The sequence below is a fragment of the Chroicocephalus ridibundus genome, chromosome 1 (assembly GCF_963924245.1).
Source record: "Chroicocephalus ridibundus chromosome 1, bChrRid1.1, whole genome shotgun sequence".
Lineage (NCBI taxonomy): Eukaryota > Metazoa > Chordata > Aves > Charadriiformes > Laridae > Chroicocephalus > Chroicocephalus ridibundus.
The window spans coordinates 11976196-12002678 of NC_086284.1; the positions used below are offsets into that span (position 1 = coordinate 11976196).

Consider the following 26483-nt stretch of genomic DNA (forward strand, 5'->3'; position numbering starts at 1 on the left):
TCCCAGGTTTGGATTCAAGCGAGGGTAGGTCGGTCTGGCACGGAGGTATAGGGTGCAATGGGCATGCAACGCAATCCAAACATATCCTGCGACACTATTTCTGTGTTGCCCCGTTTCCTTAGGGACACATGCGATGTATAAGTGACATTCTGCATACTGGGGCTGGCTGAGCTGCCCCTTCCAGAGCATCAGGCTGTCATTAGAGGAGCCTCCACCCCGTCTCAAGGCAATCTACCTCCCAAGTAACCACCCTTGTCATTGCCTAAAATAATCCTCCCTGCAAGCCAAATCCCTGTCGCTGTCATGTCTGCAGGGTCATTTGCTCCTTTCTGACCCCAAATCAGTGCCCTCAGTCTTCCTCATGGGCTGGTCTCCTCCTCTGGGCTGTCTCAGCCCACCCAGCCTTCGCCTCATCCCAGCAGCTGAATGCTCAAGGAAGAGGGAGCAGGGTGAAAAGGAGGAGAAAGAGAAACCACGACCGTGGAGGTGAAGGGACAGCAGCCCCCCGTCTCATGGGAGAGAGTGTGCTGCAGTGATGCTGCGACCAGCGTTTGTGCTGGGGAGGGATGAAGGCAGAGGAAACCCCCGATTTCAGAGCAGGCACTTGGCAGGGTGGGTGTCCAGCCATGCAAAGAAGAGCTACAAGGTGAGGACCGGGACTGGACCTCGGGATGCCCTACCCGTCTGTTAGCAGGTCCAGCAAACTGGGAGATGCTGCGCGCTGCAGGGATGTGCTGGAGAGCTTTGGTAGGGAGAAAAAAATTGGTGTTTCTCTTTAGAATTTTATTTGCTTCCCACCTTCCCCCTGCCACCCTCTCCTACAGCTCCAAAAGCTGCTTTGGAAAATGTACTAAGAGCTTCTCCCGGCTTTCCTAGGTGCTGCTGTGGAGAATCCAAATGGTCAGTGTGTGAAACGGAGTTAGGTGCATTTATTTTTTTGGCAAGCATGAGAGTTATGGGAAAATTGTGTCTGGGTATTTTTTTTTTTCAGCAAGGGTGAATGTGCAGACTCTGGGAAGCTGCCAGAAGTGTCCCCTGTATTTTTCCAAGGGTCTGTAAAGTAGAAGTCTGCAGACAGGGAATTTGTGCACATCCTGCTGAAATTGTGAATCGGCTCCGATCTGCCAACGAGAGGTCAGAACCGGGGACCTAACGACAGGGACCTGAGCGCTCAGCGGTGTCACGCTGTGCAATAACCACAGGCACGTTGTTGGGCGAGCACCTGAAGGAGCCGTTTCTCTCGTGCTTGAACATTTTGCTAAACCCAGTGCGTCAGACTGGGCAAGCCTTGGGAAGAGCCAACATTGCTGTCATCAGCTGGTGGACAACAGAGAGCAGCTCCCTGAGGTCAACCTCCCTTGGAGGTGAACGCACCTGGTGCATGTCACCTGCCCACAAATTGGCTGTTTTGAACCAGTTGCCTCACAGGTGAAAGCCACCGCTGGGTTAAAACACAAGAATTTCACACATTTCAGCCAGGCAGTGCCAATTGGCACCGCGGCTCTGAGCCACCCAGCACCAAACAGCCCATGCATCTCCTTCCACGGACAATCAAGATGTGACCATTGGTCCATCTGGTGCTCACGGGGCTTCCCAGCCCTCCTGGAGGCGGTCTTTCACCCAAGAACAGGGCGCAGCTAATGCATTGCAGTCCTGAAAGGCCTGTGTGATGCTGCGTAATGAGATTCGTAGTAATTTTAGTTTGCATTTATCCTAAAAACTTCTCACCCCCTTTACGGAGTAACATGGCCGGGTACCTCGCTGCCTGGTGATTTATGTTTCCGACATGAACTGTGCTGCACTGAGGCTCGCACGTGTTCTCTGTACCCGCAGCTCCCCCTGAACCCGGCTGCTCTCCAGCTCTCTCTGAGTCACAGCGATTTGCCGGCTTCATTTAATAATTGACAGGACCACGCGTCTTCCTAACGTTTGCTGTTTGCTTTTCTATGTTTGACTTTCCGTTGATGGCGCCAAAAGCAGTAATGTACATACCAATTTTTCTACAAGTGCTTTCCACCTGTCCATCCCTTTCCCTTATCCGCATTTGCTCAGCCCTGTACCTACATACTACATTTGCCGCCACAAAATTCCCTGTTGCCAGCAAACAGTTGTCAACTTGTCCTTCACACCAGCACCTTCACAGCCTGGTAAGTGCAGTAATTCTGATGATGCTACGCAGGGATGCGAAAATAAAGGGTGTCCAGACACTGCCTCACTTGCTTCTTATTCTAGTCAACATTTGTGTTTTGTACCAATCTCATATTTCCTGCTGAAATAGCCAACCATGCTCAGGCCTTGCAACGGATTTAGCTGGTTTTTTATTAACAGATTTCACAGGAGTTTTCTTCCAAGAAAGGGGGAAGGCTGGCTGCAGCAGCACAGCTTTCTTACTGGTAAAACCTCATCTGCTCTGCAGACATAAAAACCGGGCCCTAGCTATGAAGTTAAAGGAGTCTACAGAACTGGGTCAGATCTGGGATACTCTGCTGCATACCACTGAGATATTTGAGGGGTTTTTCTTTTTATTATTTTTGGTAGGAACCACACAATTCCTCTGCTTATGCATCTTGGGATTTCACCATTATGAGGTCCTGTTAAGTTCCAGGGAACTTTGTAGTAAATCAACATGAATGAGCTGATCCTGAGAAGGATTACATGTTCATTGGGAAAGTTTGTTTTATCTTTGGAATTGGACATGGACTAATGTTTTGACCTAGTTTAAGACCACAAAATCCTCTGTTTATGCCTCCATATCCATATGTTTGCACATGGCCAGACAGAGCAGCTCCAAGTAAACAATTTTCATACATTAATCTCAACCTTGAGAATGAAGTAGATCATGGTTGAGGCCAAAATTAATTGGATGTTTTAAGTACACCAACTGGGCCTCCATAAAAGGGCATAATGGTTTTCAAAGTGCTGAGGAATAACTCCAAAAATCCAGCTTCTGAGTTTCCCTAGATTCAGCTCTGCATTCAGTGTCCCAAGTTTGGGACTAGATGTGGGCCAGGGGTCCAAGCTCCCATGACAGCCAGAGGTGGCGGGTCCATGCAGTCCGTGGAGCCGTGGAGCACATTTGCTCTAAGGTGAGCTGAGATGCTCTGCAGGTTCAGACAAGGAAATTTCAAACTAAATCCCACCCCCAAAACCACATCCTAGGTAACGAACTCTCCATCTTAAATATCACCTGGTAGGTGTGACACCCTGGAGGTGTTTATAGCTCTGTAGATCATGCATGAACAAACCCCACAAGTGTCCTTCAAGAAGGTCAAGGTGGGTTACGTTGTGTGGGTTTCAGGATTTGCAGGATAATCCTCGTCTCCAGCTGTAGGAGAAAATGAGATGTGGTGGCTGCTGAGGCTGACCTCACTGGATCACACAGGGACCAGGTCAACCCATGCCTGGGAGCTGCTGCCCACTCTCACCAGGGCTTGGCTCTTCCACGTCCTCCTCCTCCTCTTCCTCTTCCTCCTTCTCCTTCTCCTCCTCATTCTCCTCTTCCTCTTGACACCTCGGTTAAGCGTGGTGAGTCTTGTGGCTCTTGGCCCCACCGTTGTGTCTCTTCTTGCAGAGGGGGGCAGTTTATCCAGCCTCATTTAGAAACCCGTGAACCCACTTCAGTGTGAGGGATGGACCAGATGACCTCTTCAAGTCCCTTTTGACCAAACTGTTTATGATTTCTAGGATTAGCACAGAACAGACAACGTAAAACTGTAGCATCGTGGCTCTGATGGTCCTCAGGGCACTTGGTTAGGTATTCATCTCTGCTTCACTGCATTAGTGACTCGGGGAATTTCCAGACGGCATTCAGAAACTATTGCCCAGCAACAGCAGCATCTTTAATCATCAGACATCCACCCTGATGGACGGCAGCGACATTTCTGTCCAGCCTCTGTGCTCTAGTCTTAGGCTCGCTAGAAACTCTGCGTCCTCTGTACTGCAAAGGTGAAGAGAAGCACTCAGATAGATTTTGCGTTTTGTGCAAGTCCTCACAGATCCAGTCCTACCTTTTCTGATACTGCCAGTCACACTGAGCCTGATTTGGTCTAATTCCATGGAAATTCCCCACTGCACTCCCCACATCTTTTTCCTCAATGAGGTTAGGTTGGCTGTGTGTCCCTATCGCAGTGCTCTTCAGTGAATTAACCAGATTAATGACCTCGGAGAAATGTCTCATTCCTCCTAATCTTTTTAATGGACAAAGTAGGAGTGATGACTTTATACAGAGATACCTGCATTGTCCTCTCAGGCTCTGACTTTGTTAAATTCTCTTTTAAAACCCCGAGGGCAGTGAAGATGGTCTCTCTAGACATAAAGGCCAACAACCTGTGGGACCCGAGTATGGTACCTGTGGCTGGCCATTCAGTTCTTGTGGTGTCTCATCTTCTGATCCTTGTGATGGTGCTGGACATCCCAGGACAAGCATCTTAGAGCCCTGAAACCAGCACCTCTCCCATCAGTCTTCCCTGATTCCCCGCTTCCCCATCTCCTGCAGGGACCAGGGAAGCACCTCCGTGTGCCCAGGGCGGCCAGCAGGAACACCGGCCAGCTCTGCAGGACATCTGCAAACCATTCTGTCCAAAAACCAGAATTTTGGTCACAAAATCTCTTCCCGAGGGGAAGTTGTTCTCGAAGGAAGTGGAAGATTTATGAGCACAAATTCTGATGGAAATTTTCCCTGCAATCCTTTGCATTGCATCTCTAGTTACTCTGGTATTTCTGCTTTGGCTGTCTGCTCTGCTCCCACCCCATCTCTCCGAGAAACCATTTCAGATGTACAACCCAGCTGTGAAACAAACAAATAAAACATTGTGTGTGCCGGAGCGGCAACCAGATCCCGACTTCACTCAAAGTCAGAGCTACTCATCTGTCAATGATCAAATCCCCGTCGTTCTCCCCCGGCTCCCTTTTGAAAGCAGAGTCATCTGATCACATTTTCTCAATTGCCAGATTGGATTTCAACACGTTCAATGATCTCACAGTGATTTATTTTGAAGGAATCACTGCGGATTAGCAACGTAACCCTGTTACTGTCTCTCCTCGCACCTCTGCTCCCATTTCCCTGCTGCTGTTCCTGAGATGCCCATTGCGATATCGTCTTAAAATCATGACGTAAATCCAACAGCTGCTCTGCTGTTTGAGACGGTGTTGACCCATCTCACCAGGCACAGCCTCCCCATCAACACAGGCGCCGACAGGCAGTAATAAAGGCTGGAGATGGGTGGTTGTGATCATTTAGCTCCCGAATGTGTATAATTTAGCAGGGACAATACTGTGGGGCAGCCCAGCGCTCTGGTCTGTAACACACAGACGTTACAGCAGACTGAAAAAGGTGAATGGAAACGTTTGGCCTTATCAGGATGAAACTGCTTCAACCTACAGAATATGAAATATGTCGGTGACATCAGAAGCCAAAGTCTTTTCAACCTTTTCAAAATGACATTCTGGAATTTCGGTCTCTTTAAACTTTGCCAAATGAGGTGAAGACAAATGTGAAATTCCTGCGACACGATCGCACCGTGATCCGGCCACCTCGGTCCAGATGGGGCCAGGCAACCTGGAAACCCTTTGGATTAATTAATTGGCACCAGTCTTTTTTTTCCTTCTGAGAAGAAAACCCTCCCTCAGAGCAGATCATGGCAAGCACCTGGATCCATTTGACCCCATTTTAGACACTTGTGGATGCACCTAGAAGTGAAATGTGCTTTCCGTCCACAATTTTTTTTGGTTGTTTTTGGCAAAACAGTGGTCTCTCTACAGCTAATGCTGTGCCCTCTCCTTCTGCTGGCCATTCCTGGCAGAGCTCTGCTGCAGATGGCCAGCAGAGGAGGCGGAAACCATGCTTGTAAGGAAGTCCCTAAAGAATGATGCTTGTCCACAAGCTGTGGCACGCACTGCTGAGTTTCGGGGACAGGCACCGCTCTCTGAGATCACACACCGGCAGCGAGTTTCACAGCTTTGCCTGGACATTCCTTCCCCATCAGGGTAAATTTATTGCATCCCAGCTGTTATTTACAACCTTCAGACAATGTTATCCTGCTGCTGGAGGTTTGGGACATGCCGTACACAGTGCTGCTTTGAGTTTGTATTTTAGTAAATTATATGCAGGTCGTGTTGACCTGCGTTCACCTCTCAGTTGCCTCTGAATCGCCTCTATCTACCAGCTTCGCTTAATACAGGGAGATGAAATACAGGGCTTTGCAATGTTTGCAGATTTCTCTGGGTTTGTTTGATTTTCCACCCAGCACACTAAAAGCAGAGAGTCTGCTGCCTTTGTGATAGCACTCCCTGTCCTTTCTGCATTTTCTGAATCCCTCCGTTGTATTATTTGCCTGATGTACCAAGTCAAGCGTTAAATATGTCAATGTTTGCCCGTATAAGAGCTCGTTCACTTCTGCAGGATGGAGCACTGGTGACCGAGGATCTCCTGCATGTCACTCATGGCAGCACAGGAAATTGATTGACACCACTTCACCCAGGGTTTTTTTTGTGATGATTTCAATTAAAGACACTATTTTTCTGCTGAAACAGTCCAGGTGGCTTGGCCTCTGAAGGAGTTGTAGTTGTACAGGCTTAAAAGTGCTCCATACAGGTTTAACTGCTGTGCTCCCTGTAGAAGACCCTGCTGCAGAGGCATTATTTGCCTCTATAATTTTTTCCAAGCTCTGTGCTGAGGTCACTCCGTTGTTCATAAGATGATGAAGTTTCAGCGGGCCAGCTTTAGGATGGATAATAGAGCTGGAGGCTGTGGTGCTCTAGCAGAATACTAACTTGTATTAGCAACCCCTGAATGAGGGTTTTCACTTGAGCAGCAAGGTGATCATAGAATCACAGAATCACCCAGGTTGGAAGGGACCTTTCAGATCATTGAGTCCAACCATCAACCCAACACTGACCAAAACCATCACTAAACCCTCTCTTTAAGCACTATGTCTACCTGTCTTTCAAATATCTCCAGGGATGGCGACTCCGTCACTTCCCTGGGCAGCCTGTTGCAGCTGTACTACAGAACTTCTAAGAGTTTGGGGCAGGGGGCGTTTACTGACAGCTACAGCACAGTGCTTTCCTGGCAGGGCACGCAGCACAGGGCCAGAGCCAGTGGAGGGTTCTGCAGTTTTGGAAGTTGCCCAGAAACCCTGCACAGAAATACCTGAACAGAGCCACATTTGGGCTTCACCTTCTCTTGCTCCTGCCTTCACAGTTCAGACTACAAAAAGTCTTGCTGCCAGCTTAGGTATCTCAAACACAGAGTGCAGACGTTGACACCAGGCACAACAGCGAGGGCATGAGCAGAAGGGAGGGACCTCCTGTCCCCTTTCAACACCATTTAAACTTCCAGGATTGAAGTGGTGACCTTTGCAGAGGCTTGTGTAGACGAAGTGTCTGCAGCCAACCCTGTTTCCAGGTCCAGATCCTGATCCAGGGGACTCGTCTATCCTCCCCTCTCCCATGCACATGTACAGCTGCCCCTGACCTGAGTCCTGCCCCGGGGTAAGTCCCTCATGCACTTACTGCAACTCCAAACTGGAGCCAACCAAAGCCTCCCTTCTCCATCCTCCCTTCTCCATCCTTCCCCAGGACTTAGGGACATGGTTTAGTGGTGAACTTGGTAGTGTTGGGTGAACAGTTGGACTCGATGATCTTAAGGGTCTTTTCCAACCTAGATGATTCTATGATTCTATGGCCAGCCCCATGGCATGCTTCTCCAGCATCTACCCACACCTTTCAGGCCAGGAATGTAGTCCCAACCCCACCAGTTCCACCACTTCAACCCTCAACACGCACACAGAGCAGGGACCAGCAATGACTGCCAGCTGCAAGGGACTGCTGGATCTTAGGTATCTAGGATCTTAGGTATCACACCTGCCCTGGGTGGTTAGCTCATCCCTGGAGCTCAGCAGGAGAGGGATTCCCCCTAACGCTAAGGCCCAAGGGAAGTCCCAAAGCAGGAGAGCTACCCGGGGGTTATACAGTCCTTTGGGGAATCCGTCATTAGAGCAGTTGGTCTGTGTCCAGGTCTTGCTGAGTTCTTTTCCTCGGTGCTATTTTTGAGCCTCAGTAGATGGCTGACTTGGAAAGACGTTGCGTCACGGCTGGTGACGTTGGAGCTGCTGGTGCCAACGCAGTCAGCTGCTCCTTTGGTGGCAAGCGGGAGGGACAGCCTGCCAAGGAGAAGACATCCCTTCTGGGCTGCAATCTCTCCTTCCAGGCAGCTGGGATATTTTTGTCGAGCTCAACACAGCCACTGCAGCCAAAGAAAACCACATATGATCAAACAGTCTTTTTATTTTTGAAACTTTCCGAAGCAGAGAAGGATGGGTGACATGCATCCTTCCTCCCCTGCCCTGGATCTGCAAAGTCTGGAGCAACCTTGAAGGACACTGATGGGCTGGTGGGAGGTGAAACCTCCACAGCAGCAGCCTTTGAGTCTCACCTTTCAGTTCAGACCTTTGTGTGGACATGCAGGTGGTGGAATCCTCACTAGCAGAAAAGACAGAAGCCAGAATTGGTGAAAATGTGGTGATTTTGGGTAGCAATGGTGCTCCTGTTCTCCTGGATCTTCCCAAACCCTTTCCTGTTCATTATTTGCGCATCGGCAATCAGCGTTACCTTCCTAATTATTTTGAGCACGCTCGTTTTGAACAGAGTCTTGTAAATGTTTTTACATGGGAGGACCAAGCCCCCACCTTTCCCTTCCCTCCTTGCCATCCCTTCTCACACTCCTATCAGTACTCATACGCCGAACTCTGTACAGTAAATATGATTAGGACTGGCTTAGGCTGAAATTATAAACATTTCCAGCAAACAGACTGATGTGTGCCAAGCGGTGGCTGTGTTCCCCTTCAGCTGTTGTTCTGGGAAAACAAGGGTTTTTTTGAGATGGGAAAATAGATGAACAGATCCTCATACCCCTCCTTATACACATGCAATACCCATGCTTCTGGGAAAAGGGATTAGGCAGAAAACCAGCAAGAATGACTTGGTGGGAGCACAGTGTGCAAACATCGCTGCGGGAAGCTGGGTGCCTGGGGGTGAGCCTTGAAATGAAAATCAGAGGGAATCGTAAGATTTCGAGCATATCTGGTATGAGAAGAAATTATCTTACGGCACACAGTAGGTATGGGGGTGATTCAAGCAAGATCAGCATTGGGCATTTTATAGGGGCTGCTGGAAGCCTGAGTCCTTTTTCTCGTTCAGCCGCAGGTCTGCTGGGTAACCCTGAGCAGACATTTCCATCCCCGAGCCATCCCCTCGTCCCAGCAGACCCTGTGCAACCCCTCTCTCTGTGCCATGCACACAACCAGGCTGCTTGGCACGTGGGTCTTGAGAAAAACAAATATTTCTAGAGAAACAGATTAGTATTTCGGCACACGCAAGATAGGTAAACGAGGGGGAGATTTCTCTCCAGCAGTTCCTAGGGGTGATGCTGCAGTTTGCAAACCAGATCCTTGCTTCCAGCTGCACAGACACGAGTCTGCTCAGTGCAGCTTGTCTGCAGCCTCCCAGTGCGGGAGGCTGAACGAACAACGCTGGAAACTGCCTGATATGTAGAGTAAAATGGTGATACGCAGAGTAAAATGGTGGCAGAGCGTCCCGAGGGAAAGAAACTAAATGTGCCAGGGTGTGTGAAAGATGAGCGTGTGCTTACAGCTGGGCTGTGAGTAGGGCAGGGAAAGAGAAACCATATCATTTCCCCAGTCCAAAAAGATTCAAGGTTATACTTTTTCTGGAGAACTGTGAAAAAACAGGTCTGGAAGGGGCCTGGAGAGGGTATCTCCTTTGCCCTGAGACAGGATCAGCTGAGCTGAAGCTGTTACTGAGAGACGTTCAGGAAAACCATCGGTGGAGGTGACTCAATGCCCATGCCAACCTGCTCCCCGGTTTCACCCTCAACCCCTTGCCTAACCTCAGGTTTCCTTCCCTCCAGTGCAGCCCACGACACTTTTTCTTAGCCCCGCAGCCTGGTTATTCCCATCTCTCTGCAGCATCTCTTTGCTTTGCTGCAGGACACTTTCCTCTCCCTGCTGCCTCCCACCTTATCTCCTGCTTTGGCTCTGCTCTGCGGCACCTCAGCCCTCTGAACCCCTCACACCATCTCGGAGTTTTATTCTCGCTATGGTCAGCTGTGACCCTCCTTTCCCTTTCCAAAGTAAAGATGTTGTTCTCTGTCTAAAGCTTATTTGCTCTGAAGACCGTAAGAACTACTCTGCTAGAAGAAACTAAAGGTCCCTCCGTCCTGTCATCCTGCCTTGAAGAATGGCTATTAATGGCCATTTAGGAAGATAATGTACAGTTTATCCTTCCTTTGGAACATGTCCCAGCATCTAGCAATCAATTTAGAGGCTTTCTGAACAGGAGGCAGCACCTCGGCCATCATATTTAATAGAAATCAATGAATCTCTCACTCATTTATTTGTCTAATACCTTTTTGAACCTATATATACTTTGGACTCCCGTAACATCCAGCGGTGATGAGTTCCATAAATTCATTAAGAGCTCTTTAAAAGAAGTAATTTTTTATTTGTTTTAAATCTTCTGCCTGGTATTTTCAGGGTGTGTTCTCCCCCTCCTAGTTCATGTAGTGTGGTAAAAGATGAATCATCACCCCATATGTATCTTCTCCTCCCCGTTCATTATCTCACAGACCTTTTCTGTATTGTTTTATTGTCTTTTCTCAAGGCTGAAGTCCTTTTCTGATAACCTCCACTTCTACAGGAGCTTCCTTGAAGTGGTCAGGCTGTTGGACTAGATGATCATTGTAGGTCCCTTCCAACAGAACTATTCTATTCTATTCTATTCTATTCTATTCTATTCTATTCTATTCTATTCTATTCTATTCTATTCTATTCTATTCTATTCTATTCTATTCTATTCTATTCTATTCTATTCTATTCTATTCCATGCCATTCCATGCCATTCCATGCCATTCCATGTCATTCCATTCCATGCCCCTGAGCACAGTTGCTCCAGGACATTAGCTGGCTTCAATAGTTCTTTTTCCTGGTTTTTTTTTTCCACATCTGACACCTCTAGAGGTAACAAACCTGTGCCAGCACCGCTCGGGTGAGTGTCACCATGAAGGCACAGTGAGGCACATAAGCCTGGCCATGAGGTTTAACCACCAGGCAGGGGCAGACAACTGTCTTACTTAAAATTAATGCTTGTAAATTAATTGTTCTTTGGCACTGGGGCCACCTGGCACCAGGCGGTCCAGGATGATGCCAACAAATCCTTTAGCCTCTAAAATGATGTGGCCACACCATGCAGACTCCTGAGCCCCTGCCTGGGAGCTGCTGCCGCGCCGGTTGGCTCAGGTCAGCAGCATGACAGGGACCGTGACAACAATTTACTGGTGTCCATGGTGGGCAGTGCCCCAGCACAGCCAGGTTTACAGCTACAGAAGTATCTCTTAGGTCCAGTGGCTGTATTTACTACAGACACCTCACAGGAGAGTGAGCAAAGCCATCAGCTCTCCCGTGTCTTGGTTTGGCAGCCACAGAAATAGGGGTTAAAAGCAATTTCCAACTCACAGCTGAAGTGGCAAAGATAAACTTCCTGCCATGAGACATCTGGATACGAGAGACTTCTGGGCCATCGGAGAGGATATCTCTAATGTGCCTGTGTTTGGCTTTCTAATATTTAGTTAGTTTTTATTGTGCAATATACTATGATTTTAATTAAACGTTTTGTGTCTCACTGGTCACGGAGGGGACAGCTAGAACTTCACCCCTCTTATGAGATGCTGCAAGTGCTCTTCTTGCAAGATTTATTATTATTTGCATTACAGATCCATTCTCACAATAAAAATTAGGTGCATTGCCAGCACGCTGCAGCATTGCCAGCCATAAATCACAGGGAGCCATAAACACGTCACCCAATAAACTATCAGGAGAAAATCATGCCTGCTGGGAGAGCATCATAAATGGAAAAGATCATTTACTTCACACACTATTTTCACTGGTGCGCCTCACGCTGTTTACGCACGGGGAGCTCAGGCTCTGTGCGGCTCCCGGGTGATTGGACGGGGTCAGTCCTTGGGGTGCGTTATAAGCTCTGCCCTCCCGACGCCAGGACGCGGATGCAAGTTCTTCCTCTGCATCACGACGGGGTTGAGCTGCCCATAGAGGTCGTGAAGCCCCCACTGCTGCACTCGGTAAGTAGCCTGGGCAATTAGCAGCCTCCCCATCATCGCACTCCTCATTTACTGGTGCGGTGGCTGCGGTTTGCGGGGCTGGACACCAACACGGGTGGGGAGGTGCGTCTCCAAAGCGCTGCTCGGGAGGTCCACGCTGCTCCACGGGACCTGCTGGGTTGGGTGTTCAGGGGAAAGTGGGTGGCTGTAATACCCCAGTACTGCCAGGGAAGGTCTGGCCATCACGGTGCTGCTCACTCTCCTGCTGTGGGCTTTGTGCAAGAGTCAAACCGCTCTTCCACCATCTGGTGGCCCAGCTCAGCCGGTGGGAATGGCACGTTCCTGTCCTCACCTGTAAAGTCATCAGAAATTTGGCTCTGTGGGTGCTGTGTCCCCAGAGTCCCTTCACTAAAACCTCCCTTCGCTGAGCGGCTGAGCCCTCGCTTGGATGCTTGAGCTGGCAGCGATGCAGTTGCGAAAATAGCAAAGTTTCCTCTTGGGAAAAGAGCTGATCTCTTGGTCTCATCCTTCCCAAGCCCCTGCTCTTGCCCATGCTGAGAAGAAGTCCTTAAAGCACCAGTACTTTGCTTAGATTATTGGTGAAAATCAAAGCCAGAGACAGGCAAGAAATCAGGAGGTGGCTTTTGAGGGGTGGAGAAGGAGGGACAGCACCGTGTCCTCCAAGAGGCACCTGCATGAGAGCCCGACCCCTTCCCCCGGGTGGGCTGGAGCAGCTCCTGGTGCTGAGCAAGGGCACAGTTTTCCCTCTGTGGTGGGATGCCGTTCCAGGCCAGCAGCAAACACTGCCCAGGTGCTGCCATTCACTGCTAAATTGAGATCCTCCACTAACCGGAGGTTTGTTTCCTCGTCAGGGCTTGGCTGCGGAGTGAAAGGTCCAATTGCTGTCCCATGACAGTCAGGCAGGAGGTGCAACATATATATGTGTGCTATATGTTATATACACACATATGAATGTACATAAACATAAATAAGCATGCGTGCTTATACATTTATATATTATAGGTATTTTATCTATTTTTATATATATTATTTATAGTCACACATATATATAGTTATACACACACATCAAAACAGAAGGGAAAAAAACGGCTTGGCGTGGGATCCGTATCTGTAACGCGTAGGAGCACATAAGAAACCAGAGTAGCTCAGAGAGGGGCAGAGCCCGTTTCTGCGTAACTTTGTATGGCGTGATAGGAGTTGCCAGCGTCTAACGAAATCGAGTTTGCATAAAGGTTTTCTTGCAGGGGGAGCATCTTTTACAGACCCCAGTGGGTTCTCACCAGTCCTTTCTTTCCAACTGTGCTCTAATATTCTCTCCTCTTTAGCCACCTCTATATTCCTGGAAATCCCTTAAATCTCAATGTCTTTGAGAGTTCTGGATATCTGCATGATGCTGTCTGTGCATCTTGCGAGACGCAAGACAGACACACACGCATGCACATACTTGTTTTTTTTTTTTAGTTTTTTTAACCCAGCCTCCAGACGAGACCGAATTGCAGGAGTCTGCAGGTCAGTTCTCGCTGCTCGGATGCTGTTGGGTTGGCAGAAAGGGATGGCTCTTACCTTTGGGGAGCTCCAAGCTGCCACTCAGGTGGTACCTCTGGACAGTTTCCTTTTGCCAACGTAGACCACTGTCGATGCCGTAGGGAAAACGCTGGCTGCCCTTTGGAAGGCAGCTTCATCCACCTCTGTGCTGCCTCATGCTCTGACGAGGCTCTCCTGAAGACGGGCTGTGACTCGTCCCTTCGGCAACTGACACAGCGGGGGCTACGTGCTGGCCAAGGCGATCCCTGACACTAACTAACTTTGCAGTGAAGATAAAGTGAAGGAAATGAAATTACACTGGGTCTTCCCCAGTTCCCATCAGTTACACGTTGCTTTTGCCCTGGAGCAGGAAACTGTTAATCGTTGCTAAGCCCTGGGATTTATTGCCACATTAGAGTCTCAAGCAAGCTGAGAGTCTAATGGAGCAAAATCATGTTAGGAACATAATAAATACATCATGGAAGATATGTGTGCTTATTAAAAAATGAACTGTGTTACAAGAAACCCTCTTGTTCATAATTCAGGCACTCTTTGACCTGCTTGTTTTGTATCCCAGAGAATGTACGTTAAGGTGGAAGCCCAAAATAATTTTTTTCCTTTAATTACCTCTTGTTTTGCACATTCACTGCTTTCCCCCATCCACCCAGCCAGTCATTCCGTCACAGCAGGCACAGAGAGGCCTTGGGGACCCCGTCAGCCTCTCCAGCATCTCTGCTAGGGTGCATTGTCACGTGCAGTGTAGGGACCAGGATTGTGCTGAGGTGGCTGAATCCTCCAGGAGGACTGAAACCTTTGGTAAGATCACAGACTTGTAGATCCATTGGATCATTCCGGTTGGAGAGACTTCAGAATACCTCTAGTTCAACATCCTGCTCTAAGCAGGGCCAGCTACGAGGTCAGACGAGGCCACTCATGGCTTTATCCAGCTGAGTCTTGAAAACTTCCAATGATGGACATCACACAGCCTCTCTGGGCAACCTGCTGCGATGCTTGACAGTCATCATGGGGAAACATTTCTCATTATACCGAGTCTAAACCTCTCTTGTTTCAACTTATACCTGTTGTCTCTCATCCTTCCATCATGCACTGTTGTGAAGAGCCTGGCTTGGCCTTCTTGACAGCCTCGCCATAGGTAGGGGAAGGCTGCTGTTGGGTCCATGCAAAGCCTTCTATTCTCCAGGCTGAACAAGCCTCTTTCCTTGGTTTCTTATCCTGGGGCATTGCTCCAACCCCCATCTGTTTCAGTGTCCTTCTGCTGGCTTCTTTTCTTGGTCTTTTATCCCGGGGCATTGCTCCAACCCCATCCATCTCAGTGGCCTTCTTGATGAACCCACTAGAGTAGACAATTGCTAGATTTCTGTAAAGGCCTCACTTTACTCATACTCTTGATCCCTGTGTAGAAACCCCACCATGTTCCCTGTGTCCCTCCCCTCTGATTCAGGACCAGAGACTTTCCATGGATGCCTCCCCAGTGCTTCTGAACCTGCAGCTTCTTGTGCTTTGGCTTGCGTTTGCCTGTTATTAATAAAAGTCACGGGCACCACACAAGTGGGGTTTTGCTCATTTATTTCCCTTCACCTGAAAGTAAGGCAGATGACGAAATGAGCAGCAACTTGGTTGTGAGAGCCACTGAAAATCCACCTTACCCCGGTGGCCATCTTCTAAGCTGAAATCAGTAGCGTCTAAGTGTCTGAAGCTCTGTTATATTTTGCATTTGTTTCTAATGTTGATTTCTTAATTAAGAAGTCAGAGTTAAACTTTCACCATTTTCATGTCCTTTGATCTCCAGTTAGCATCAAAAAGAAGCCAGCTGCTTAGCAGCTTAGTCTTGGTTGGGATGACCATAGAGAAAGCATTTGCTCTCTCAATAGAGCATCTCAACCTGTGGAGTTTGGAGACAACTGCAAAAGAGTAACACTCACCAGGAAGGTTTTCACTTTCATTTTAAGAAAAAAATGTTTTTCTTTTTTAAGAAAAAGCATCCATCCTTTTCCTTCTTTTTATAGTTTAATGGATAAACAAGAGTGTAGTCATATGTGACACTGTGGTAATTGTAACGGTGTCCTAAACAGCATGGGGGCATCCGCACAGGTTGCTGGGGAGGTGGAGGGAGGTGGCGCTTGTTATTACCCAGTTCTGTATTCAGTGGAGAGTCCAACTACGTGGAGTTTCTGTTGTTGATTTGTTTTAGGTATAGGTTATGTGAGAGCTGAGCTGGGATGGAGCATGACTCACATACCACCTGGGAATTCAATGGCTCCTTCTATCAGCCTTCAGCTTTCCTCATGATGGGCATCCCAGGCCTGGAAGCCCTTCACCACTGGATCTCCATCCCTTTCTGTGCACTGTACCTTATCGCTCTCTTGGGAAACTGCATGATCCTATTCATCATAAAGACGACCCAAAGTCTTCACGAACCAATGTACTACTTCCTCTCCATGCTGGCAGTCACTGACCTGGGCTTGGTTCTATGTACGCTGCCTACTACTCTGGGCATTTTTTGGTTTAATATGCGAAGGATTGGGTTTGATGCTTGCCTCACTCAGATGTACTTCATCCACATACTGTCCTTCATCGAATCCTCTGTGCTCCTGGCAATGGCATTTGACCGCTTCATTGCCATCTCCCACCCACTGAGACACCCATCCATACTGACTAAGACAACTGTCATGAAAATAGGTCTGGTAATTATATTGAGAGGTATGGTCTCCCTCCTTCCCATACCCTTCTTGCTCAAGAGACTAACTTACTGCAGGAAGACTGAGCTTTCTCATTCTTTTTGCTTCCATCCTGATATTATGAACCTAGCATGTGCAGACATAAAAGTCAATGTCTTCTACGGTATGATTATTCTTTTATCAACGGTGGGGATGGACTTCATCTTCATTGTGCTGTCCTACATCCTGATCATTAAAACTGTTATCGGCCTTGCAACCAAGGAGGAATGTCTCAAGGCTCTGAATACGTGTGTCTCCCACATCTGTGCTGTTCTAGTGTTCTTCGTCCCAATGATCGGACTGTCCATGATCCATCGCTTTGGAAAGAACGTTCCACCTCTGGTTAACACATTGGTGGCCTACACCTACCTTATAATTCCCCCTGCTCTCAACCCCATTATCTACAGCATAAAATCCAGCCACATCCGTGAGGCTTTGCTCAGGGCACTGCGGAGGAAGACTGAATCTGAGTGGTAACTTCCTCCATCAGTTCTGCCAGAAAGTGCTAGTGGACTGGTTTCTTGGTCAGAGCTAGAGGACTGGTTTCTTGGTACTCCATCCATGTGGGTCACTGCCAGATGAAAGAACTGCAGATCCTCTCAGACGTTGTCCCTCAACCCAGAGCTGTGATCTTTCAAGTTCTGTCCTAGCATGATGCTTCCATCCCTTCCAGCAGCCTGCGAACACCCCGAGCAGTAATACCAGCGATACATACAGATGGAAACTCTTTTCAGGTTGTGCATTGGGGTGGATCAAGGAGCCCCTGCAACGCATGTCATGCAAACTCTCGTAGGCAGATAACCCTAAGCTTCACTCAGGCTCCCTTGCATGGGGCCATGGTTCCCTCACTGCATGTTACAGCATAGCTAACCCCAGCAGCAAGCTCAACAGGACAGGGCTTGGACCAACAGGAGCCACTCCGAATATCCCAGTCATTAGTTGTTCAACTGGAAACACCTCATGAGACAGAGCTCAGCTCCAGAGGCTGAGCACAGAGCATTTTCTGAAGATTAGGTCCTGTTAAGTGGGCCTGCAGCACTCTCAGTCCTCCCCAAAAAATGGCTTAGCCTTCATCTTCACCTGTGTTTCTAAAGTGCCATACACATCTACAGTGATGGAAACAGTGCTGCTTTTGCATCTCTTTTTGATGTCATCGAGCCCTACCATCTTGCCAAGTCTGATGTTACATCCATTGTTTTGCACTGAATGTAATGCGTGTGTGCAATATCTTCAATAAAAGAAATCTGTTTGTTGTAAAAGGTCAAAAGACTCGATGAAGCTATTTTTTTTCTGTTTATATTAGAGATATTAGGTTGGAGTTGTTTAAAATCTTGATTTGCTGTAGATGAGCGTAGGATTGTATGAAGTAGGGATGCATCAGGATGGTGCTTGGGGCTCTGGTGTGGCTAGCTCACTTGCTGAAAAAAGGTGTTTAAAAATATAATAGGAATGGCTAAACTTCTTGGACCATGTACTACAATCATCCATCTGAGATCTGCCAGGTACTGAGGGATGGGAGGAGGAGATGTCCAGGGGCAGTTCACAGATGGGAGACGACAGTGCCTCCTAGCATCTCATTGCTCTGCTGTCGGATGGGTCTCAGCCAGGCAGGCAGGAAGCTTTCATGATCCTCCTGGCTTGCTTCCTCCCACAGAATAAAATTACCCAAAATCTTTCACGCCTCCAAATTGTGGAGCTGTGTTTTCATTGGTCTGAAGCCATATTTTGGCCAGTTTGGACCGTGGTGGTGAATAAGGAGAAATGGTCAGTGTTCACCTCGGAAGGGTGAAGCAGGAGAAGGTATCAGGACAGGATTACACACCAGAACTGGCCTGTTTCTGCCTGCTGCCACTTCACAATTCAGACTAACCCACAATTAGTGTCTTTTTTCTACACATCACAGTACCTGGAACAGAGAAAAAAAGAATAATGAGGGAAGACCTCCTTAAAAAAAAATGGAAAGGGAGAAGGGAAGATTGCCAAGGGGAGGATTCCCAGGGCACTGTTTGTTTTGTGGTGTGCTGGTTATTTTGCTGGGGATCCCAGTGGGCACAGGGTGAAATACTGTTCAGCAGAACAGCAGAACAGCAGAACCTCTGCCTGAGCATTGGCACAGCAGGTCTCGGGGTGGAGGTCCCATTTGCAGTGAGATAGCACCCAAAGGGAGCACTCTTTGCTCAAAATATCGGTCTAGCCTGGTGCTTGCAGCCAGCTATTATCAGAAGAAAGATGACCATAAGGGAACAAACACAACTTTGAGCAGAAAAGCCTAGGAAAGCACTTTGCTGAAGAGATGCTGAGCTTGCAGGATCCTCACACCCCTCTGCTCCCATTCTGAAAACTTCCAGAGTTTCCCCCTGGATGTCCGTGCTTCCCGGCTGCAGCTGTTCTGCAAAACAGCAAAAGCCCGAGGAGCCTCTGCCACAGAAAGCAAATGCTCAGGGAAGACAGCCGAGGAGGAAACGTGGCGGGGAGAGTTATTAGCGCATTTATTAGCAGAGCTGGAGGCCGCGGTGGAATGAGGCTTGTGGTGCGTTTGGTGCATCTCCATCACCCAGTTCAGCAGAGCTTCATCTGCCGCCCCGTTTGCTTCCCAGCCTGTGTAGTTGTAGGACACCGAGCAGACACTCAGGATTTGGGAACCTCTATCTAAGGTACTGTTTTTTAGGAACATATGTTCAAAACTGTTTGTGGCTGCCTCTGGGAATGGGAAACTTAATTGTGGTTCAACATCTGTGTGAGAGAAAAAAGAGATAGATGAACCACTTAATGCTGCTAATTCCTATTCTGTAATACCCTGAGCTCTTGCTTTGTACCATGGGATCACTTACAGTACTTGCCAATGGATTTATGTCTTATGGGGCACAGGAAGAGCAATGTGAGACATATCAGAGGGATCTCTGGAGAGGAGAGGAGAGGAGAGGAGAGGAGAGGAGAGGAGAGGAGAGGAGAGGAGAGGAGAGGAGAGGAGAGGAGAGGAGAGGAGAGGAGAGGAGAGGAGAGGAGAGGAGGAGGATAGAGGGATAGAGATAGAGGGAAGGGAAGGAAAAGGGAGTGGAACAACAGGACAAGAGGTAACAGGTACAAAGCTGAACATAGGAAGTTCCACCCAAACATGAGAAGGAACTTTTTCCCTGTGAGGGTGGCAGAGCCCTGGCACAGGCTGCCCAGAGAGGTGGTGGAGTCTCCATCTCTGGAGACCTTCCAAATCTGCCTGGATGCGTTCCTGTGCAACCTGCTCTGGGTGACCCTGCTCTGGCAGGGGGTTGGACTGGAGGGTCTCCAGAGGTCCCTTCCAACCCCGACCATTCTGTGCTTCTGTGGAAAGGGAAGGGAAGGGAAGGGAAGGGAAGGGAAGGGAAGGGAAGGGAAGGGAAGGGAAGGGAAGGGAAGGGAAGGGAAGGGAAGGGAAGGGAAGGGAAGGGAAGGGAAAGAGGGAGAAGGAGAAGGAGAAGGAGAAGGAGAAGGAGAAGGAGAAGGAGAAGGAGAAGGAGAAGGAGAAGGAGAAGGAGAAGGAGAAGGAGAAGGAGAAGGAGAAGGAGAAGGAGAAGGAGAAGGAAGGCCATTCCTGCCCCCTCCATTTGGTTCCCACTGCCAGTCCTCCCATCCCACGCCCTCTCCGAGCCCTGAGCTGAACATCTCCCCTGCCCTCAAACTCTCACGTTACCTCATTCACACGGAGCCAGGCTGCAGTCCCTGCTGCTCTCTGTGGCTTTGTCCACGCTGTAATTAAAAGAGGGATAAGGACAGTTCTCTGTCCTGGAGACACCTGGTGCTTCTTGGCCACATCTCCATCTTTCTTCCTTCTCTAACCGGGTTGGCTTTACTCCACAGCCCAGTGGACATTATTCCCCGGCTGGTCCTACCCCGTCATTCACACCTGGGGCAGGGATAGCGGGCAGCAGCCAGGGATGTCCTGGGGGGCGAGGAATGGGTTAGCGGTGTGGGTGATGGTGGGATGAGGCTCCAGCCATGTCCTGCTCACTTTAGTACCAGCATAGCTTGTATGACTCCAAATACAGCAAGTGGTTGCCCAGCATGACCAGCTTTAGCCAGGACCTGGACATACTGATAAAATATGTCCAGAGCAAATAGCAGAGCTACAAGCAGGTACAGCTTTTCTGCTTACAAGTGACGACAAACAGCCAGGAAAAAAAAAACCAAAAAACAGCAAAACCCCCCCACATTTGATAAAACCACCAGTTAAGATGAATTTTAATTTTGGTTCAAAAAGGCTTTGTATTTGAGTGATGTCTTATGTTTTTAATTTTTATTTTCTCCTTTCCCTCTGAAACAATATTTTGGCTTGATCTATACTTTTTTTTTTTTTTCTCTGGTGAGACGGTACGGAAAATGGCCACGTATTCAAAATGTCTCAGAGGGGCTTTTGAGGGGGTATATGTATTCCCCTCTCACAGCCACATCACAGGAGGGAGCAGTGGAGAGAAGGATTCAGATGGTGAAGACTGTCCCATTGCCTGCTCCATCCTGGGAAGTTGGTCTCAGACCAATTTTGGCTCCATGGGACGAGTCTGGTCAATGTTTATGAGCATTTACTGGGATCAGCTGCTGTGGCTGCTGCTAGTGGTCCTCTGGCTTGGAAGGTTTTACTGTCTGAATGTATTTACCTCTTGTTAAATGCAGTTACTGGGGCTTGCTGGTGGGAGCATCACCCTTGGAAAATAAATTTGTATTTACTGGTGCTTTTAAAGCTACAGGTCCAGTTTTCATCTCTACAGAAAGCGAGCTCCTTGCAGTACCTGGTCTTCATCCAGGTACTGCAATCATCCAATCATCCAATCCAAAATCATTAGTCACTCCTGAAGATGTCGGTGCATTTATCAATGCCAAAGAACTAAAGATGAACTGAAACATCCAGGGATTATTTACTTTGTGTGTTTGTCTCTCACAGTCCCGTTCTCTCAAAAGGGGTGGATGGGATGGCAGATATTTTACAATGAGACTCACGCTGTAATTACACTTCAGGGGCTGGCAGGTAAGTTGGCTCAAACACTTGTCGGCAATTACGGAAGCACTTTGTTCATTCAGCTTGCATCTTAACGTGAGTCGTTTGCTGAGAATTCCATCACTAGAAGAGCTTTTAGGCAACTTGACAGTAACAGTCCACCTACGCTGTTTGTAAATTGAGTTTCAAAAGCAAGAGCATGAGTCTTTCTTGTTATAGATTCCAAATGGAAAAACCCCACATCAGGGAAATAAATCATGATTGCTATTTCAGGATAACGGCTTCACCACAGCTGTGCATTAAAAAACCCACATTTTCACAACCAAGTGTTAGGTTTAAAATAGTTGTATTAATACCCTGCACAGCTTGTTGTAAAAACATCTTGCATCCTTGTTTTACATGGATAGAGCATGAAAGAAATAATCCATAATTGGAAAGCTCGGTAATGTTGTGGACAGCAGTGATGGGCTGTCCACACGCCCCTGTCCCCAGCCCTCCCACACCAGGCTGGGCTGGGCAGCGCTGGGGCTCCAACACTGCCTTTGGTGCTCCATCTCAGCACTTTTTAAAATCCCAAAATTTTAAAAAAATCAGATCCCTGAGAACAGAAAGGCACCGAAAGTAAAGGCTTGTCTTCTTGGCTATTCTCCTTGGATCACAGCCCTCCGTGAAGCTTTACAGACACAGAATAAGGTGAATAACCATCAGATTTATTGGTTTTTTCTCTACAGATATTCCGATATTGCCATATACGTTTTCAGGCAGAAAGGATGAAAATCCTATTTGTGTGTGCAAACACATAAACATGGGTGTCTCACTGTGTGTGTCTGCAGTACTTGGGAGTGGTGGACCATGGGAGGCAGCGCAGACAGTTTCACACAGTACATTTCTGACAGCAGCCCAGCACATATGGAAAAGCTCAAGCAGAACAGAAGTTTCACAGGAAGCACTAAAAATCAGTTTTGTTTTGTTATTTGTTTTGGTGTTTTGTTTGTTTGTTTTTTTTAATTTTGCCTTTAAAAGTAAAAGAAAACAAGTTCAGCTGCTGGGCTTATAGTTTAAAATGTTGATTTTATAGTGTTCTGCATTTAAGAGAATTCAAGCAATTCTTGTTCAAGTTCAAATGCCACCATTTTGTGGCCGTGTATGTTGTTGTATTTACCCATGATGGCTAAAGAAACAAGAGAGGACCTCATGGTATCGGTACGGCAACTATAAGATTCCTTTGCATTTCACAGGCACAGCCCCATGGGACTCACAGTCATGGGAAAGGATTTATAAAGCTGCTGTTTCTCTTTCCCTTGCAGCAGGGGAAGTGCCATGGCATAGGATGACTGCTCTTCACCCCACATGCCATGCCCTCCCCCAACAGCTCTGACCTCAGCCCATCCTCCTTCATCTTGGCCAGCATCCCGGGGCTGGAGGCTGCCCATTTCTGGATGGCGATCTTTCTGTGCTCCGTGTACATCGTGGCGGTCACAGGCAACTGCGCGGTGCTGTTCATCGTCAAGACGGAGCCCAGCCTGCACGCTCCCATGTATTTCTTCCTCTGCATGCTGGCTGCCATCGACCTGGCCTTGTCCACATCCACGGTGCCACGCGTCCTCTCCTTCTACTGGTTCAACACCAGGGAGATCAGCTTTGGCGCCTGCCTTGTCCAGATGTTCCTTATCCACACCCTCTCAGCCATTGAGTCCACTGTCCTCCTGGCCATGGCCGTGGACCGGTATGTGGCCATCTGCCACCCACTGAGACACGCCGCCATCCTCACCAACTCTGCAACAGCGAAAATAGGGCTGGCAGCCATGGCCAGGGGAGTCGTCTTCTTCTTGCCTTTGCCTTTGCTCCTCCTGCCCCTTCCCTTCTGCAGCTCCCGGCTGCTGTCACACTCCTTCTGCCTGCACCAGGACGTGATGAACCTGGCCTGCGCCAACACCACCCCCAGTGTGGTGTACGGCCTCACCGCCATCCTGCTGGTCATGGGGTTGGACGCCGTCCTCATCTGCCTCTCCTACATCCTGATCCTCAAGGCTGTCTTGCGGCTGGCGTTGTGGAAGGAGAGGCTCAAGGCATTCAGCACCTGCGTTGCCCATATCTGCGTGGTCCTCGCCTTCTACGTGCCCCTGATTGGGCTGTCCGTGGTGCACAGGTTTGGGAAGGACCTGGCTCCACTGGTGCATATCACCATGGGGAACATCTACATCCTGGTGCCCGCTGTGCTCAACCCCATTATCTACGGGGTGAGGACCAAGCAGATACAGAAGAGGATCCTGAATTTAATTCACATATACAACAACAGAACTCTTCAGTGAGCTGTTCTTGGCTGCTGTCTCCTGTATTCTCACACCAGCTCATCTTGTTTTACACTTAGATTCTTTGGTGTAGGACTGTCCTCTGTTTGTGTGGCACCCGGCACGTGGTAGGAGACTCTGAGGTGCTACCACAAGGCAAAAAGTAAATAGGAATTGTAAACTCCTTCCCAGAGCGTTTTATCCTCACCAGACTTGGAGTGCGTCTACTACAATGATCCAAATCCAACCCTGATCCAGCAGGTAGCGCAATGGGAAAGAAAAATGGCTCAGCAAACTAATAAAGATGCCTTGACATTGCACTTCTTTGCTCCCATCTTACCCGTAACAGTGGCAGAGCGGAGTGAATGCTACTGTGGTTTTTTGAATTATTTGGTTAATTCATGGTTTCCACTTGTGGCACATTCACTTTCCAAAAGCGTGTTAGCAAAAGTTTTGTCAGAAACTTTGGCTGTAGCAACAATGTCTAAGTAAAATAATTACAGCAGGTGACATTATAGATGCGGAACTGCACTTCAGAAGAAATCCTCCACCTCTGTGGTCTTGTTGTGACCTATTGGGTGTCCAGTCAAGACAGCTCAACCTCCTTGCAGCGGATGCTCTGGAAAAATTTCAGAGCCAGGGTTAGTGGTAAAATTGTACAAATAATTTCAATTAATAATTATATTCAATAATATTACAACCTCTCAAGAGAAAAAAATAAAACAAATGTGATAATTCCAAGCTGAAGGAAGTGGTCTTTCTAAATCAAATGTGTTTCATACCTTTGACTTCATACATGCTTGGAATACCTAAAATGTTATGGATTAGGTTCAAGATCTTCAGCTTTCAAGCTTTTTTCATGCTTCCTATGTACTCCCCATAAAGCAGAGTACCTGACAGCCTTTCCTGTCTTTATTCTCATTACTCTTCTACCAGTGGGACACTACTCAAAACTCTTTTAATATGATGGACGACAAAAGCCTTAGGGCCAATGAAGAAGGTCTGAAAGCAAAGTGCATTTGTTTTCACACCATCACAGAATCACGAAGTGGTTGAGGTTGGAGGCACCTCTGAAGGTCATCTTGTCCTGCCCTCCAGCTCCAGCAGGGCCACCTAGAGCTGGTTGCCCAGGATTGTGCTCAGGCAGCTTTTGAATGGCTCTAAGGATGGAGACACCACTTCATACGTTGGAAAAAAGGTTAGAGACCCTGGGAAAGAATGTTGTACAGTAGGATTTTACCAAGAAACATACAGATTTGAAGAGGCCTCACTTCTAGGTTTTTTCCTAATATTCTTTGCCTTTTTAGAAATAAATTTGTTTCTTTAAAAGTAGTAAGAAACAAGCAATCTCTCTTTTTCCCCTCAGTTTAAACTCTTACCTTGTTGTTGGTTATCATGAATTGTGGTCTTCGTCCTTGAAGTGGCTGCATTGCCACGCACAGGGACGTGTTTGTTGTTCCCACTTCAACAGCCCCTGGGATTCCACCAGTGAGAGTTGCCAGGGTTGCGTGATCTCTAATTCGAACACGTTGGCTTTCACTACACAAGGAGTAACAGAACATAAATCAGTAGTGCACAAAACCTTGCACATCAGGACCCTTCACAGAACGCTAGAGCAGCACCAGGTACTATTAAGAAGATTGATCTACACTCCATCAGGAGGCCCAGGTGCTCTTGAACACTGGTGTCTCCATCACAAGGTAATTCAGGTTGGAAGTCACCTCAGGACATCTCTAATCCAACCTCCTGCTCAAAGCAGGGGCAACTCTAGGGTCAGGCAAGATTGGTCAGGGCTTTATCTGGTTCGATGTCGAAAGCTTCCAAGGATGGATGTTGCACAACCTCTTTGGGTCTCTATTACAGTGCTTGGTTGTCCATACTGTGAAAAAGCTTCTCTTTATATCCAGTTTGAACGTCTCTTGTTTTATCTTTTGCTTGCTTTCTCTCACCCTCCTGCATGCCACATTGTGAGAAGCTTGGCTTCATCATCTTGATAAGGGTAGAGGAAGGCTGCTCTTCTGCTGTTGGGTCTTCCCAAAATCTTTTATTTTGCAGACCGAACAAGCCCATTTCCCTAAGCTTCTCCTCATGGAGCATTGCTCCAACCCCAGCCACCCTGGGAGCCATCAGCTGAACTCACTCCATTTCGTTAGTTTAGCAAGTGCCGAGTAGACTGTGGGATAGTGCTTTCGGGGCACGGCAGATCAGAGAGCCCAGAGCCCAAAACAACGAATATCAGGAAGAACTGCTAGAGAAGGAGGAAAGAGAAAAACAAAAATTATAGAGCATGTAAATCTGCACTGATTCATACCATGCAAGTGGAAGGATGCTTGATGGTCTAAGATTTGCAGGGAGAAGTTTCATTTAGCGTTAGGCCAGTTTGCTCAGGGTTTTATCCAGTTGAGTCCTAAAAACCTTCAAGGATGGAGGCAGCACAACCCCTCCGAGCAACCTTCCTTTGCTTGGCATGTGCTCCTGTTTCCCCCTTACACGCTGGCGTAATATAAACACGTTTAGCTGTGAAAAAGAAATAATTTGAGAAAAACAGGGAAATATGTGGAAAGCAGGCAGTTCCATCAGGGAGATAGGTCTAAGTGCTGCACTCAGGGGTTCTTGCATCTCATCCATAACTTCTAGGTGTGGTAAAAGAGGTACCTTACCAAAGACACACGCTGTCTTGCATCAGGGCCTTCAAATGGCAGCAATATTTGGGGGGAGTTTGGTGCAGATTCTTCCAATTGCCAGTTAACACCGAGAGTAAAACGGGTGCCATTTTTGTAGTCTGTGCTCATATAGTTTCAGTCTCCATG

At 48.0% G+C, this 26483-nt stretch overlaps 3 protein-coding genes across 3 annotated transcripts in view; 2 read left to right on the plus strand and 1 right to left on the minus strand.

The window, feature by feature from the left end:
- Window positions 1–26483, minus strand: part of LOC134513320 (olfactory receptor 51E2-like) — a 109426-nt gene that overhangs the window by 9131 nt on the left and 73812 nt on the right. The window contains 1 exon segment of the mRNA XM_063329826.1: window positions 15144–15182. Coding sequence (XP_063185896.1) covers window positions 15144–15182 — 39 coding nt within the window.
- Window positions 15919–17586, plus strand: LOC134512807 (olfactory receptor 51G2-like). The gene has a single exon (XM_063328571.1). It carries the CDS (start codon window positions 15919–15921, stop codon window positions 16891–16893), a length of 975 nt encoding a protein of 324 aa, XP_063184641.1. The 3' UTR covers window positions 16894–17586.
- On the plus strand, window positions 22735–23823 carry LOC134512846 (olfactory receptor 51E2-like). The gene has a single exon (XM_063328656.1). The coding sequence runs from the start codon at window positions 22738–22740 to the stop codon at window positions 23692–23694; it is 957 nt and encodes a 318-aa protein (XP_063184726.1). The 5' UTR covers window positions 22735–22737; the 3' UTR covers window positions 23695–23823.